The following is an 18,459-nucleotide window of genomic DNA, read 5'->3' on the forward strand; positions in this document are numbered from 1 at the left end:
TATTTTTAAATAACTATATTTAGTTAGTGTCTAACGTTTGTCGATTTAGCATGGAACATCCCGTACAGAAGGACCTGAAGTGAAATATTCCAGCATACTTCGCCTCCTCGAAGCCTTGATCCTGCGGTACAACTTGATACAATAGGCTGGGGTGCATTGCAAGACTGCACAAACAAGCGATTGGCCAACAATCGTTGAGATGATTTTGCTGAACATCGAATCGTGGAAGTCCTTCGACAAAGAATTGCGGATCGGCAGATAATTCCTGAAAACAGCAGCGTTTTAAAAATCTGTGTTTCAAGTGTCTAGAGCGAAATGAACTTTGAAAATATTGTTGATTTATCTTACACGTCAAAGAATTATGTCAAAACTGGTGTGTCCGTCAAAAACAAAATTATGTGTATATAGTATCAGAATTATTTCTCACCCCTGGATGTTTCCATACGATGTCCATGAAATATTTCTTCTGATCATCCGGAATTCCGTTCTGAAATATGGAAGAGATATGCGCTGGAAATGTTGGATCTTTGAACAAATATTTCGTATCATCCGCGTCAATTTTCTTGACCAAACATTCTTCTCTGAGTTGGCAAAAATCCTGATCGAATTTATTCCGATCGGCTGATGTACTTGACCGAGGTAAAAGGCAAGCTGTCAGTCTAGGTTTTACTATTACTAACAAGGAAACTACCTGAGGTGTCCCCCTCCGATTTCTACCATTTGAGGATATGTTATTCTTCATCAAAATCTAAGCGACACGTATTTTTTTTTATCGGCGGAAAAACTGTTTAAAGGGGTGAAATCAGCCCCCAAAGTTGGGCATCCTAAGTGGTTGTTTCATAGTTTCGCATACTTCCAGTTGAGATATTTGAATGAAACCAATTGGAGAATAATTCCTATGACGAATAATGAAAAATGCATTTTGGCCGGTTACGACGGGGTTGAATAGTCGAAAATTATAGGGGTGGAAAGTTAAAAAAATTTTATAACTGAAAAACTATTTTTCGGATTTTAAAGAAATTAATTGCAATAGAAAAAAGTAGGGCATACGTGTTTTTGCGTTTTTCGAAATAACGTCACTTAGGAGGTGAACTACGCTTATACACGTGCAGCCGAATTCACATTAGAATCGCACTATTTTGCTTCAATTCGTCTTATTTAACATTACAAAGCTCTTTCTAAGCAACAATTTAGGAGCTTCTTCGTTTCAATAAATTTCGGTTGCATTTATAGCAAAAACCACTCCCACAAATTGCCGAACGGTTTCTGGCATAGTTTTTTTTACGATCGTGAAATCTTTCGGAGCCCGGTATTTCAGTAGTTTGTGAGGTTACTGGAATCGATTGCTAGCTTACAATTTTGGAATCAATACGGCTAATGCTGTAAACATTTAGGACTTTGGTTATTATTTTTTTCCAAAATATTGAAAGACATTGGAAAGTTAATATAGAATGGCTTGTATACCGTTGAAGAAATTCAAGTTATCTTGTGACGCTCAATTCGAAACCACTTTGATCTGAATTATACACATTCGATAAATTTACACCTTGTACAAATCGTTCAGCTTATTTTCTCAAACTCTCGGCATTTTCAATCGTTTTTTTGGTGATGAATTTATTAATTTTCCTCGATACAATACGATGAGCAATTTCGAATGAATTCACCCAATGTTTAGATGCTTTAAACCGAAAGTCTTCATGGCCTATTTCCTTTTGGGCTTGTAGTCCCCACCTTCGTGCTGCATGAGGTGGCTAATGCGTACGAGGGGTAGTTTAGGGTCCCGAGTGTCAGCAATACGGGTTAGTCACACCAGGGTATCTTTGCAACCATGCGCGACGCCTGCAGTATGACCTTTCCTAGTTAGAAACTTTATTTCAAAGAACAATAAATAAGTCTTCAGATTTATCGATGACTTGCCACAAATTACCTTTTTCTACTTTGGAGATTAATGTTGATTTAAAAACGTTGTCGCAGTACGCTCTCTACCAATAAAAAACATTTCTATCAAGCTTCAACAATCTAACTCACAATCATCCGCTTTTCTGATCTTCTTCAGAACCTGGATTCAAAATTCGACGACCTGACTGGATGGATCGCACGTAATCGCTGCATGGATGGAGCGAGATTATTTGGTCCGCTAGACTTTGACGCAGAAATACCCTGAAAATGCTAAGAATTTTAACGACTGTCAATAACGAATTGAGCATTTTCGTCTGTACGCGGCATAAAGTTATAGCCCCGCAGCAATGTGTCAAATTATCATAAGTTTTATACCGTCCCGAATTGAAAATAATATTCTTCACTGATTTCGGCTCGCCACAACGAATTCGGGAATTTGAAATTCGACAACTCCGGAACGTAAGATTTTGGGACAGTACGAGTGGAATGTAAGAAATCTGGTCAACTGTTTTGGATTCGAAAATCTCGTCTGAAAAATCAAAACCAGCAACCACATAAACTTTCGAATATAAATTATCATTCGATCCGCCGTTCTGACTTTTAATATTTTGACTCCCGATTTCGGTGCAGTGACCTCAAAAATCTTGGGCTTTGAAATCATCCGCGACACAATCTGCTCGATTCGAAAAAAATTTCCGTCCGCTGTTGAGGTCCACCATTTGGAATTGTATAGTCTGTACTTGAGACCTGGCATCGTCGAGTCCAAAGACCTCATAGTTGAATTTAAGCCTGACTCAAACGCATGTTCCTAAAACTGTAATTCTGCTACTAGTTGATAACCGGCACTGTGTTTTTAGGTCAGGCTCCCACATCGTGTGAATGCACCCGATATGGAAGGATATAGCAGAAATATTCGAAGGCGACTCGCACTTGTTGCCAACAGGCTACAAATTGTGGTATATATCCAAGTTTGTAACCTTTCATAAAATATCAATCAGCAAAGTGATTTTGTTGTCGTTGTATCTTAAAAGTAACTACAGAATCGGACAAATAACATGATTGACACAGTCATGATTTGCTTGTTGTTGCCGACGACGTTATAAATATATAGCGAATGCTCAGATTCGAATTCATTCATCGAAGTGAAATGTCAGTTTCTGCAAATAAAATGTTTCTGGTTGAGCAATGAGCAAGATTAGGAATCTTAAGGGAGCTTTCCAGTGTGAAATTTTCAAAAAATCGATTTTTTTTCTTTTGCTTTATCGAATAGTATACACTGTTCCGAATATTCCCTGAAATTTTCATGCCGAAATTCAGATTATTTCGGTTACTGTACAGCATTTCTTGGAAGAAGGTAACGGAGCGCTACAGCTGCCGCGTCGGCCGTCTGCCCGTGCGACCGTCATTTCTATTGTCTCGTTCCTACCTGCACGTACATGAACTTGGTTCGCCAATTGTCGAAAATGTGAATTCGGACTATTGCATAATTTGGCGTTAATTAGCCGTAAATTAGTCGCGCGACTTATTTTTTTGTCGCACTCGATTTTCAAAAAAAAAGCGGTGTACGGGCGCGAACACTCAAAACAATAACGAGAGCTTCAATCACTGTGTATGGTAACTAGCCCCAAAGCACGTATTCTGCGGCAAGCAGATAGTAGAAATCGCTACGCAGTGTGCTGTGTGCATCTTCAATGAAGGTTACGACCTAATTTTAAAAATTTTGGAGACGATGGGATGCACGATAGGGCCGAGCGCCGCAGAATTCGCCGCTAAGTACAAGAATCCGCGCATCACCCAAGCAAACCGCCGGGCGTCCCTGGATAGCAAAGAGGCGAGGACAGCTCGTCGGACTGAACAATCCATTGAGCACGATCTTTTCGAAGAAGCAGAAGGGATATCGTATGGACCTGGCATCGCTGATTGACCGTAAGTAAACGATTTACCTAAAATTTCCGCACTTCAAACTTTGAACGCGTTTTTCTCGAAACAGCATTTTTCAAAACGGTGTCCAACTTGGAGGGCAGAGTTTTAAAGCTATCGAGTTGAATTTTTTACACAATATACTTAACGTCATTGTTTATCGTGCTATGGAAGCTTTTTTTTTTTTTTTGACATCTTCCTATTTTTTTGTAAAAAAAACTGCCAAAAAAAATGCTAAAATCGATACTTTTTGTTCAAACCGGCGCCATTTTTGCAAAAAAAAAAAAAAAAAGAAAAAAGCCTCCACAGCACGAAAACCAATTATATACCGATCAATAATCTTTTTGTGTTTTTTGTTTCAGATCAAAATTGTGACCCCCAACGTGGACACCACATCCAAGTGCATTTTCTGCAACAATTGTTTCATCATTTTTATAGATATTAATTAATAAATAAATCGATCTTTAAAAAATTGTTTTGTATTCTTCAATACCCAATTACTATACAAAAAAAAAACCAGACCGATTAGATTATTTTTTCTTTAAAAAAAAAAAATCGCGAAAAACAGCGATTTTTCGGGCTGTCACACTGGAAAGCTCCCTTAAGTCGGTTCCTTCTAAGAAATTAGTCGAGTTCAGAATTTTATAAATTACCACGAAATTACAACTTCTGTCACCGTAGGTAATCGCTAATTGACGCATCTTACTTTATTTGAGTAGTATAGCAAGGCCGGTTCTACACGCAGATTCCGGTTACCGACACTTACCGACCGAGCCGCTCCGCGCAGCCCACCGAGCCGCTCCGCGCAGCTCAGACTGAAACCCTTTTCCGCTCCGCGCAGCCCAGACGCAAACCCTTTTCCGCGATGACGTCACAGTCTACCGTACCGGCTTGAGGTCAAAACCGTGCAACCTTACCGACAGTTGTATCGATCGAGGGTCAAAATCGTGCTGTTTTACCAACAATCTTACCGACCGAAGGTCTGTAGTGCTCGCCTGCCAACGGTAGAGGGCGCAGCGGGGGCGAGAACTTTTTTACCGTCCCGCATTCTTATCCCACGATAGGACTGCTGATGTGTAACATTAACCACTCCGAATTCCTTTCCCACGGTAGGACTGCTGATATGTAACATCAACCACCTCACATTCCTTTCCCACGTTATCAACCACGCGACATTCCAAAATTAATAGTTCGAAGAGTTGTTTTTTATCCACTCGGATATCGCTGACGTGTAACATCAACCACCTCACATTCCTTTCCCACGTTATCAACCACGTGACATTCCAAAATTAATGGTTCCGAGAATTGTTTTTCACTTACTCGGATGTCGGTTTGATATCCAAAGTCGACCGATAGTCGCGGTACATTCAAAGCCATGGATCTGCGGTGTTGGGTTACTATCGCTCTTGGAATGCTAAAAGGTGCGCGCGCATACACAAACATACGTATTTGATATCAGCCACGTGACATTCCTTACCCTCCACCAAGTTTCAAATTATGTGGTGGGGGAACGTTATATAAGCGAAAAGTGAAAACTTCATCGCTAGTCTGAAGCTGTTCTTCTTGCAAATGAGAAGTGCTCTGGAACAACAACGTGAATTGAAGAAACGACTAGAACTGCTCCTCAAGAATATTGGAGAAGTAAAACATCTGCTGAAAATCAGATCTGGCCTCAATCAACTCACAAGAGATTTTGAGCACATACAACTCGACAGTAACGATCATGGACTTTTCAAAATTGAACGAAGTCGCTCGCCTGGAGACACTTCTGCCCTTGAAAAAGCTTTCGGACCTCGAAGTATACTTCGAATACCGCAGATCCATGGCTTTGAATGTACCGCGACTATCGGTCGACTTTGGATATCAAACCGACATCCGAGTAAGTGAAAAACAATTCTCGGAACCATTAATTTTGGAATGTCACGTGGTTGATAACGTGGGAAAGGAATGTGAGGTGGTTGATGTTACACGTCAGCGATATCCGAGTGGATAAAAAACAACTCTTCGAACTATTAATTTTGGAATGTCGCGTGGTTGATAACGTGGGAAAGGAATGTGAGGTGGTTGATGTTACATATCAGCAGTCCTACCGTGGGAAAGGAATTCGGAGTGGTTAATGTTACACATCAGCAGTCCTATCGTGGGATAAGAATGCGGGACGGTAAAAAAGTTCTCGCCCCCGCTGCGCCCTCTACCGTTGGCAGGCGAGCACTACAGACCTTCGGTCGGTAAGATTGTTGGTAAAACAGCACGATTTTGACCCTCGATCGATACAACTGTCGGTAAGGTTGCACGGTTTTGACCTCAAGCCAGTACGGTAGACTGTGACGTCATCGCGGAAAAGGGTTTGCGTCTGGGCTGCGCGGAGCGGAAAAGGGTTTCAGTCTGAGCTGCGCGGAGCGGCTCGGTGGGCTGCGCGGAGCGGCTCGGTCGGTAAGTGTCGGTAACCGGAATCTGCGTGTAGAACCGGCCTTGCTATACTACTACTATTATGCGTAGCTATATATCGTTGAAACATCAATGAGGTAACAAGGCACCCATTTATCTGAGTTGCAAGTTCGTTTCTAGCTGTAACTAATTTTGACGACTCGTGTTACAATTCTTAATCCAAAATTCATCTATCGGAATGATTTAACATGCAACTTCAGGAAAGATATGCCCATTCATTTTTCGTCTGCTTTTGATTATTTCTCATCTTTCCAATTTTGTGAATGTTCAATTATTTTCACAGATTATGAAGAAACCTGAAGGCTTGTACGGTGATCATGTCTACTGTATTACGCAAGTCTGTAAGAACGAGGGGAAACATATGCACGCGCAAGGAATGGGAAGGCCATTTTTGCAATGGGTTAGTATTTGAGTCTGTATTTCTATTTATTTCAAACTTTTCACGGTTTAGAAAATAACAGTGCCAATCCCTGAACTTATCGATTTGTGTTCAATAGAAAGACCCATTAATTTTGGGGTGGAGAATTCGATTTGCATGGTTTCGATTTTCAAAGGAAATGCAATAAATCAGATGGAAATTGAACCAATTTTTCGACGGCGATCCTGTGCGGAAAGCCGATAGTAAGATGGCAAAGGCGCCGAACTTCGAAGCTGACGAAAACAGCGATTTTGGATGCCCTACGAACTGATATCAGCCTAATTAACTTTAAATTTGTGACTCGGCCAATATAGGCACAAAAGAATTCGAAATCAGTACTTTTGAAGGAGAATGGAAGTACAAGACTGCTGCGCCAAGTCACTTGAGTACTATCTTATGAAATTGATTATTTTTCTTTCGTAAACTATTATATTTTGCGTATTATATTAGGACGTATGAAGAAAATTTCAATTCGTTTCTGTAAATTTACCTACATTTCAGTCTGGTTTTGGCTCTTTAGTCTAGACAAGTCTATGATTCCGTGCCCAGTTCTCAGTAATAACTTTGTTCTGTTTCCAGGAACCTTGTGGTTAATCGTCACAGTATCGCATAACGTCGGAAAATTCGGAGCAAGTGAATGGAAAGTCCACGATAATCGTTTACTTACTGCAAAAAAATCCAAGAAATAAGAAGGCAGGAGACCGAGCTCCAAGCTGGCTAGTCATCAAAACCTGCGTTGATTTTGGTCTCCTTCTTCGTAGTACAATATTCTGCCACTCACAGTGCTGATGTACTATAGGTATAAGGTCGGCTAACGCCAAAAGAGTGGAGGTTTGTGTACCTGTCATTCAAATCACTCGCCTGATTCAAATATTGAGTGTCATTAGGTTTTTTTGATTTTGAACCTGAAATTCCAGTAAAATGTATATAAAATATATACATACAGTATACAAAAATTATGCCAACCTCATATATAAATAGAAGCATTTGTAAGGATGTACTATGCACAAGGTGTATATATAGAAAATACATAGAACAATGCGAAACTGTCATCACTCACTCTATTGCCGTTAGTCCACCATACATCGTACATCAGCATTGCGAGTGGCAGAAATCCGTGTCACTATAAAGAGGACCCCGAAATTAACTTAGGTTTTGCGGTACGGAGCTCGGTCTCCTTCATTCTTACTTTCTGGAAAAATCGAAGGACGAAACGACTAAAAATCTGAGAATCGGATTCGAAATTTATCGCGTACGGCTAGAACTTCGGTAATACAGATGTATTTTCTTGACTATACAAATATCAAGAAATTAGCAGTATTTAATTTTTTTAAACAGCTGGACGACCTGTATAGTGATTTATATGGGGATTTAGTGCTCTTTAGTTACTAATTTTTTCCCCAAATTTTGATTTTCTTGTTCCAGTGGTTTCGCCGAAATTGAGGGCGATGTCAAATTTAAAAAAAGTTGGCAAAGCCAGGCCAACGGATGACGGAATATTAACAAGAAAACGACGAGAATTTGCTGCTAATTAGTTGCTGGAACAATACACTCATTTCGAAATAAATTAATCAACCCCAGGTCCGGAAACTACCCCCAAGTCGTCACGTACAAACAATACGCTTGAGATATAATGAAATGTACTGTGTATTTTGTTTTCAACGGGTAAATTACTGAATTAGGTGAATCTGACGTATCTCGGATTTTGTTGTTCAACCCCTAATGCCCAAAACTCACCCCCATGCCAACGACGTTGCAGAGAAATGACAGAACGCGCGATCTTGAAAATTTGCTCAAAATTTATAAAAAATCCGTGAGTTAGTTGCTCTCGATATACTGCATTTCCGAGGTTTTTGAAGAAGAATTTATAATATATTGTAAAATCACGACAAGTATGTGGTTCAAGTAGCATGCTGATCTGTAAAATTAGAATTTTATGCTCGTATGTTCATAGTGCTCCTGTCAATTTTTGGAACGACTGTTACTCATCACACGGGTGCAGGTAAAAAATCAGAATGGTAAGAATTCCGAACATAAATATATCGAAAACTCACAATCACGAATGAACAAAGTGGTGAATCTTCATTAAGCCGAAAATAATGGAAATAGAATATAAAAGTATCGAAATTTGAAGTTGTAGAATTTAGAATTGTTGAAAATTCTGAAAGGCCGTTAGCAGAATGAGGTTAATGCGATTGTTCACAAACACAAATAAATAACCTTCAGATGGATCATAATGTAGAATTTTCACCCATTCGAATTCTTACATGCGAAGGATCAAGAATCAGAACGGTTAGAACTCCGAGTAGTAATCTCGGCTCTCACAGAAGGCTCAGAATATGGAATTGCAGTATATCAGAATCGTCAGAATGAAGAATCGCAATGTATCAGAAGAATCAATAACTCATATCATATTAGAAGCGAAGAAATATAAATCTATAAGTCAGCAAATAAAAACGGGCACATCGTTGGTCATACTCTCAAGGCCTAACCTAACAGCTTTAACAACTCAAAGTTGTCTATTTGCATTGCATTTTTTCTTCTTTATTAACTATCGAGTAAAGAATTTGTTTGATTCTGTATGTAAAACATTTTACAAGTCAAACAGATTAGTTTGATAGACTCAGAATGTGAAATTCTGGTGGTAAGCCATTTATCCTACAGTTACTTCCGGAATACTGATCTTTCGGAATTGTACGATTCTGAATAATGACCCTTCTACATTCTGGATATCTGTTTTCCGCCGTTTCTGGACGATGAAGTTCTAACTTTTATTTTTATAATATTTGGACATTTGAGAATATGACACTTTCGACAAATTCATTCTCTAGAATATCGACTCTATACATTATTAAATTCTGCATCTCTGAATTCTTGGATTAACGTTCTCTGAAGTAAGTGGGTTCGGATAATAGAGCCCTCTACTAAATACATTTTAGATAAACTGCATATTTTTATTGGGCACCATTCGGAAGTTAAAATTTCTGATAGTATCTGTTCTCTCATATTATGTTATTCGAGTTTATTAAATTCAGAATTCTGGTTATTCTGATTTGCGGTTTTTCTGATTTCTTACCCCCACCCCTCGTGTGCTCATGACACGAGCTCGGTTGCTTACACTATCAGGTTTAATTGTTTATAACGAATTTATTAGAAAAAGAAAGAAATTGTATCGAGAAATATTTTCAACCTGTTTATACCAACGACGTGAATTTGAAAAACTATTGCGTATGACCGATTTTTCTCAAATACTGCGTGGTAGAAATATACTTCCGTGTTTTAAGCTTGTGGTTTCTTATCGGCATTGACGTAACGGTAGATTACTGATTTATACACGGAGCAGAAGAAAACTGCAGGAAAAGAGGGAGACATCGAGGTTTTTCGTGAAAAATACCAATGCCAACTATATTTTGAAGAATCACCAAACCCCCTGATCATCGATTTTTTCAAAGAAAATGAGTCTATATCTGGATGCGGTGCGAATAAGATGAACCATGAAGTTCAGCGCAAATTCGAAATAGTTCCCGGAGTTTACTATACAATTCCCTGTGTCTATTGGGACAGTCTCTCGAATAAGGGATCCTAATTCGTCGCCATTTCTAACAAAACAGGGGAAAATAACGGGAAAATGACGGAAAAATATCAACGCGAATAGCGGCGCTCCACCCATTGGAGCCAAACGTTTCCAGAAGCCCCGTCAGCGACAGCACAATATCTGAAAACCATTAATCGTATGATCAGCTTTAACGTCAAACCTGATTCACCAAAGAGACAAAAAATTTATCACACAATTCTGGAAAGCATTCCGATTGACGTTAAGACATACGTGTGCCAACGTTTCGATACGAAAGCTTTCACGAAGGTACAACTCAAGCCTGACACGAGGCCTAGAGTGGCCAACATTGTATTTAAAGTACCTCGAATTTCAATGACATCGGTTGATGCGAGATGTTGGAAAATAACTCTTATATTCTGGTGTGAGGAATGATCGTTCACCTAAACGGGTTTCGGATAGAAATGCTTCACTCAAGGCAGTGATGCTCAGCAGGAGACTATTCCCAGTAGCGTAAGTGTATTGTTAAGCACCCCAGTCCGGTCGCGATTCTGCAACTAGAAGTCCTATGCTCATATCTCCCCCGTAAAACATTACGCACAAAGTGAAAATGAAGATCACAAGCCAGTCTACAGACTGATGAAAACCGTCCCGTTTAACTACAATTCACGTTATCAGCGAGGAACTGTTTTCATTATTTAATTAGATGTGTATAGTTGATAATAATAATGTTATTTTATTGGTTCTCATAAATTGCAATTGCACTGTACACGATATTTAATTCTAATAAATGTGAGCACCGTTTTCTCGGATGATAACATTCATTACTATGTATGTAAATTACCTGTGTATACGAAACTTTTTGAATAAATTACTTGTAACAACATAAGCCACATGTTTGTTAATGAGCCGTGAATGATGAATAACAGTTCAAAAAATGAAATACATTATTATTCATTGAAATTGGATGTATCATTCGAGTTTGGAATCAAAAAAATGTGATCGATAATGTCACTCATTTCAGATTATTGATTACTCAACTACCCCGATCAAAATCCACGGTTTTCGATCGTTTTTTCATGCCAAGTGGATAGCTTTCCAGTAAAATCCGCTAGAACTCGATTTTATTACTGATTTTCAACACCTGTTGCGCAATTTTTTCGTTGTGACACTTTGAATGGGCTTTTCACCTCATCCATACACGGACATATTAAAAGAGCAAATTTTACTCAATCGTGCAAGAAAACAGCGATACATCGCGTTTTTTGGTAAAATATCCTTCGTCAAATGCAGAATTTACCCTCGAAACAGTGAAAACCAATGTATGTATAGTAAAATATGCTACATTTATGCAACAAAATATAGTTGACATTGGTATTTTTCACCAAAAACCTCGATGTGTCCCTCTTTTCCTGCAGTTTTCTTTTCTCCGTATATAAATCAGTAATCGACCGTTGCGTCAATGTCGATAGGAAACCAGAAGTTTAAAACACAGAAGTATATATCTACCACGTAGTATAAACAAGTTAATCGGTACTGCCATAATTGGTCCGTTTAATCGTCATGAAACCATAAGATATATTATGTAACAAGCTGTTGCTGCTGACTGTTTTTTATATTTCGGTAAACACCACGATTTTCATAACCGCAAATTTGGATAAAACTCATATACTTCGGCAATTCGAGAATTTCAGAATCAAGAGGTGTTAGAATCTTGAGAAAAATTGATCGTACGCAATAGTTTTTCCAATTCGCGTCGTTGATACAAACAGGTTGAACATTTTCTAGCGAATCGCTCACACGAACTACGTAATTCGAACATGACCAATGACAATTTTTTAACTTCACGGAGGATCTAATCCGAAGAATTCTAAAAATACCTTACACATATTCACTTTTACCCGAAGACTGTGATAAGAACTTGGGGGAACAGGTTAAGGGGTTGAAAATTGGATGATAGTCGAGTTGATATGGATTGTTATTGAACTGATATTTACATTCGCCAAAAATCAGAATTTTTTGTAAATTATCGTAGTTTTTCGTAGGTCATCGTCGTTTTTTACAGATAACTGTAGAACAGCTCGCATTAACGCAATAATGTTTCTTATGTCAAATGTTGAAATGCGTATACATAGTTTGTTGCCGAATATCGTAGAATTCGTGGCCTGGAAAAATAATAAGTGCTAGTTGTTTCGTAAGACTCATCTTTGAGACTAGGTTTCTGGTCTCCTGACCTGATACACTGTTCCATTTAATAAATTTTTTCTTCTTCATGCTGGCTTCGAGAATTGTATTCGGAGCTCTTCACACTTTTCCCTTATCTTGGTCACTTTGCAGGGTCTTCGCACTTATCTTCCCATCAATTTTCCTTGCAATAAGACAGCCTTTTCGTTGGCCTCTTTCGCTAATTAATCCGTCCTTTCATCTCTTTCTATACCTTAATGGGCTGGTTCCCAAAGTATCGTGATATCCGTTCGATTCTGAGCTTCTCGTGAATCATATTTGTGACTCCTGCGGAGATTCTACTCATCCTGCTGTGTCATCAGTCCTTACTTAAGTACCTTGCCGCGCTCATCGAATACGTACATGTCAGGGTGTTCCTTGGGATCGCATTGGCCCTTGAAAGCGTAACTGGTTGACAAATTCCCTGAATGCAGTAAATATTCTACTTTCGGAATTTGAGACCAGTTCCTTTGATAATTGAGGAGAATCTTCCCAAAACATTCCGAACTCGCATCCTAAATACTTAGGCCGCACTGAGCCATCCGAATACGAAGTATGACTTCATGATTCGGGTACACTTTATTTATAATTGTTCTGAAATGTCGTGCATTCTCTTTGGGAGGCTTGAAACTATGTCCTGTATTGAGCTCGATATTTTGATTATTAAATAATGCCTGGTGATCCAGTTGAGAAGTGGCTAAACCGTCTTCCTTCTCCATCCCCTCCGTTATCAATTTAATTTTCTGCCATGAGTCTTGTATCCATGAAGCTAGTGCTTGCTCTCTTGAAACGCGTCTTTGATTTTTTTGAGCTTGAATTTTTTTCTTTAAAGCTAGATTCTTCATAAGAAACCTTGAGATAAGTTTTTCAAATCTATCTCTGAGTGTTATATGGTCGCATTGGCATAGTTTTTAGGCGTCCCAAATTTATTCTCATAACTGCGTTTCGAATGACGTTTAGTGTTCGGAGCTTTTCACAGCTTGATGAATTCATTCGGAATCCAGCTTATTCGATAAAAGCTCCGATGCGGCCCTTATATACCTGTATTAGTATTGAGGGGTGTAGAGGAGTTTAGTCGCCCTGGGCGTTATAGCGTAAACATAAGCTTCTCAGTTCAGTTTGGAGTCTCATGTCACTCTCAGGTACCTGGCTTGATTGACATTCCTGATTTTATTAAGCCCGATTTTCAGTGATACTGAATTTGACCTGAACGGTGTTTTCTCATAGTTATAGAGCAAGAGCTTCGTTTTGGGAGACGATGTATGAAGAGATTCCTCGCCCAGTTTTTTTTTTTTTTCAATATGATGTAGATACTTTAATGTTATCTGCAAATATGATTGGTTTGCATTGCTGGACGAGTTTCTTTGTAAATCTATCATACATAACATATTGTAACGTGTGCGATTCTCGGGCAGAGCTTTTATAGCTCGCCTGAAAATTCGTGTATTATGGTGAGTGCTTTACCGCTAATAATAAGCTGGAAAGGTCAATTGACAATTAAACTGTGGCCTCCTTTTTATTAGGTGACAGTACCTAAGGACTGATTTTGCCGACCCGAATCACTCTATTCTAAATAGTTATTTCGTTTTTACAGACTCGGGTTCATCAAGCCGGAGTTATTGAAGATTCGGGTCTCTGGATCAGAGCTGCATCATGCGAGTCTAGGGATTATCTTCACGGTCCCGGGCTGCAATTTGTGAGACTCAGATTCTGATTCCAGATCTCCTAGTCGAAGACGCGGGTGTCTTAAGCCAGCGTTCCTTCTAACATGTAGTTGTATTCCCGAATTGTTGGGACCAGAGGTACGTCCCTCATTCGATTTTGTAATCGGATTTCCAGTAGTTATTCCAAAGCAAAAATTACCGTCAGACCAGGGGTTTTTAAGGCGTGGCTGTCTGTCAGATTTGGGATGCCCGAAATCGTTCCCGGGCTCGGGTGTGTAGTCACAGCCGTTTCCTCTCAAAGTTTTATCGATCTGTAGCCATTCTGATTGAAAAAACGATAGCCAAATAAAGGAACAGAATCTCAGACTTTTTTAATTGTAAGTTTTAACGATCAAAGGTATCGACTTAACAAAAATAAAATAAATCCAAGATTCGATATAAGCCAGATGAAAATGACTGAACATAAAATTTTACAAAGCGATAAATAACGAAACTAAAAATCTGCAAGTATTCTTTGGTACTACTCCTAGGTTTAATTACTTGAGCGCTGTGCGGAAGTTTCTCACATTTGACTCTAACCTGTTAAATTTTGCGTTTTGCCGAAATTTAAGCTATCACCCTGAAATGCGAGATTTTGAAGAGGCGCTATGCCATGTTACAAATAAAATCTAACACAATGACTTTACATCAGAGAGTAGAGCTGGGTCGGTCTGGGTTGACCTCGGGGTTGACCGAACGTAAGGATCTCGTTTCGCGTGGTTCTCGGTTCGGATTATCGGTCCGACCCTTTACTTAGACAATCGGTCCACGCGGACCCGAACTAGAACAAAAGCTTCACGTTGGGCAGAGTGAAGTAAGCAGGCGATGGTAGCGCCAATCGCCAATACCCTCCACTCACCAAGCCCCAAGTCCTCCACACCAGCTAGCTTTATCCCGCCCGATTGAAGATTTTATAGATTAGACATTTTTTACTTGTCTTATTGCAATTTGCAATATTGCAAAGCAAATTAGTTTTACAGTTTTTCGACGAATATTAAAATATTAAAACAAGCACCCGGAGAAGACAAGAAAGAATAAAGAATGGTTGGAAGGTAAGTAAAGTATTTCAAGCCCGTTCCAACCTATAAAGGACATATCATAACCTCTACTCACGGCTATTGTTTTTTCATTGATCTACGAAGTAAGTAAAGTTTCGATCGTTTTTATTTAATTATAAGAAGAAACCCCATGTTTTATTAACCGTACTAATTTTTTCATGAAATTTCAGCTGGTGGCGTCGCGTATGTGAATATACGTGTCACTACCCCTCCAAGAAAAATTGATGGAGATAAGAGTATCGACGAAGCATTCATGGATGCTTCTTTAGGCGAGTCGGAAATTAATACTAGCACAAGGTTTATTTATCATTTCCAATGATTGCATTGATTAATTCAGTTTTACAGTCACGGATAACGAGGATTCAGAAATTCAACATCAAATAACAAAAAGCGATCATTCAAGAACAAAGCAATTATTCAAGAACATAAAGGTATGTGTGGGTAATGTGACGCCATTTTGATTGCTCGTTTCTGTTGCTATTGTCTATTTATCATGAATATGTTTATGTCAAGTCAAATAAGTTAATGTGGAGGTATTAAAGATTAATTATTTTCATTTTCCTCCAGACAGTCATGGCTTCCAAAAAAACGGAAAGGAGAGGTATGTAGTCATTTTGATGATACGTAATTGCATAAAAGAGCAAAATGTGATCATTGCTCTGAAGTTTTGTCATACACTGCAGGCTCCATAGGTAATTTATTGCGACATGTAAAATGAAAATACCCTCACGTCATTATTGCCACACCGCAATTAAATTTTTTCACCATTGATATTGAGAAATCTTCACTGCCTGTCATCCTTGTCGTCAATCAACCCAGAAAATTCTCAAGTGGCAATGACAAAATCAATAACAAATTCCTTCCAAAGTAACAAAAAGCAACTGGATCAACAATTGGTTAAAATAATTGCTGAAGAATATCAGCCTTTGAGTTCAGTTGAAGATGCGGAGTTTAAAAAGTTTGTCAGTATGTTATGTCCGGGATATTTATTGCCAACACGGAAAACCTTGTCTACTTCGTTGATTCCAATATATCATAAACTAGTCAAAAAAAAAAGTCAAAGAATTAATACCACTTTCAAAGTTTTTGTGGTGTTACTGCGCACTTTATGAATGAAAATTCGCAGCTACAATCTATATTTTTAGGCAGTATAGCTTTCGATCAACGACAATAAATGCGTCATGGTAGATGTTTTGCTCATACTTTCAAGGCAGTTCAATCTGGTTTGAAATAAATTAATGAAATACTTGGAAAAGTCGAAACTATTGTTAAATATTTTAAGACAAGTTCACATGCGGCTGCAGGTTTGAAAAAAAATCAAGAAACTCTTGAATTACAGAGCTTAAAGCTAAAACAATACTGTATAACGAGATGGAACTCTACGTATCTCATGCTTGAGAGAATGTATACTGTAGAAAAAGCTGTGATAACTACTCTCGCTATAGAAGAACCATCTCATAATACCATAACTCATTACGAATGGAATGTGATAAATCAAAGTATTGTAGTATTGAAAATTTTTCAAAATGCAACAGAAATAATGAGCTCTTAGAAGAAACTGACTATTTCACAGATAATTGTATTCGTAGAATAAACGTTGAGCCATTTGAAGCAATCCATAGTCGATGTCGAAGGAATTTATTCGCCTGAAACTGAATCTTTGAGCAACACCATAAAACATCAATTAGAAACGAGTCTTAGAGATATGGAAAGCAATGATTTGTTTGTACAAGCAGCTTTTCGGGACCCAAGAATAAAAATCCATTGTTTTTTAAATGCAAAACGAATCGAAGCTATTACGACGGGAACGAAAAGTCTTTGTTCTAAGATCACATTAGATGTCAGTCACGATGAAAATAAGCCAGAAAACAATTCTGGTGACAAACGTCAAACATTAACTTCTGAGGCCATAAATACAATTTGGAAGAGATTTCTAGTATTATAATCGAAGTTGATCGATATTTAAACGAATCATTACTACAACGAGTAGGAGATCCTTTTCAGTGGTGGGAGAAAAGAAAATTTACATACGCCCGGTTGTACAAATGTATGAAAAACGTTGATGCATTCCCGCAACATATCTGTGCCCTGCAAGAGCTTATTTTCTAAAATGGGTCAGATTTTTACGGAGCGCAGAAGTTGCCTAAAACCAAATAAAACGTCTGAGATAATATTTTTGAACCTGAATATCAATTTACTCAATTAAAATTGATATTACTATATATATATATATATTAATGGTTCTATGTATGTAACAAGCTGAAGTGAAATTCATTCAATCGTTAATTAATATCGATTCACTCAATTAAAATGTAATATTACTAAGTATTAATGGTTCTATGTTCTACGTATGTTGTAATATAGAATGTAATTTATTCAATTGTCAATAAATAATTGCCTGACAACTTTTTATTTATTCTTCCGAAGTTTATTTGATTTATGACTCGAAACCCATAATCCGGATACGTATCCGCTAAAAAGCCGGACCGACTCATCTCTATTAGAGGGCAGGTTACAGACGAGGGTGCCTTTTTATCGCTGGTGTCTTCGTGACTCGTCGGTTGCGATCGGCTCTCATCGTAACGCGACCCCTCATGTACGCGCTCAGATGAACGCGTGAGTGTGCCGGTCAGCTGGTCGTTACAATATATATATATATATATATATATATATATATATATTGAACAATAAAGGACTAAGGATTGATCTTTGTGGGAGTCCCTTACTTGTATTCCTTACCCGTATTTGTCTTCCATCCGAGAGGCCATGAATCATCTTATTTTTTAACGATCCGTCAAGAAACCTCACCAAAACTGGAGAAATCTAATATTTTTTTGAAATCGCTTCAAGTTTATCCAAATCGAAATCATGATCGATCCCTTCTATGTCCACAAAGACTACTTTTTTCTTGCGGCTTTGGATCCTGCAATGTCCAACTCTAACCGCAGATTCATTAGACTATTGTAGGAAGATTTCCCCCTCTGAAAGCTATTGAAATTTGGAGGAAGTAGATTCCTGAGATAAGCCCCTTGCTCTGCGGCACAATTTGAAAAGGAATAGTGCTGTACAGAACTACTCGTCAAAAGAAAACCAATCAAAATGAAGCGAAGCGAGCGAAACGCCAATTACAATGATACAAAAGAGATTAGGTGCTAAGCACAGTGCTAAGTGTGCAAAGCATACATAATATAATTAATTACCCCTTTCGTGGGATTAATACTCAATATACATAAGTAT

The 18,459-nt window shown here is 38.4% G+C and overlaps 1 protein-coding gene across 1 annotated transcript in view; it reads right to left on the bottom strand.

The window, feature by feature from the left end:
* LOC124294703 (calpain-8-like) overlaps positions 1–18,459 on the bottom strand; it is a 25,801-nt gene continuing 7,342 nt past the window's right edge. The window contains exons 2-3 of the mRNA XM_046741262.1: positions 428–487; positions 1–265 (exon numbers count right to left, since the gene is read on the bottom strand). Coding sequence (XP_046597218.1) covers positions 20–265; positions 428–487 — 306 coding nt within the window. The 3' untranslated portion in view covers positions 1–19. The remainder of the gene's footprint in view (positions 266–427; positions 488–18,459) is intronic.

Source organism: Neodiprion lecontei, chromosome 5, assembly GCF_021901455.1.
Source record: "Neodiprion lecontei isolate iyNeoLeco1 chromosome 5, iyNeoLeco1.1, whole genome shotgun sequence".
Classification (NCBI taxonomy): Eukaryota; Metazoa; Arthropoda; class Insecta; order Hymenoptera; family Diprionidae; genus Neodiprion; species Neodiprion lecontei.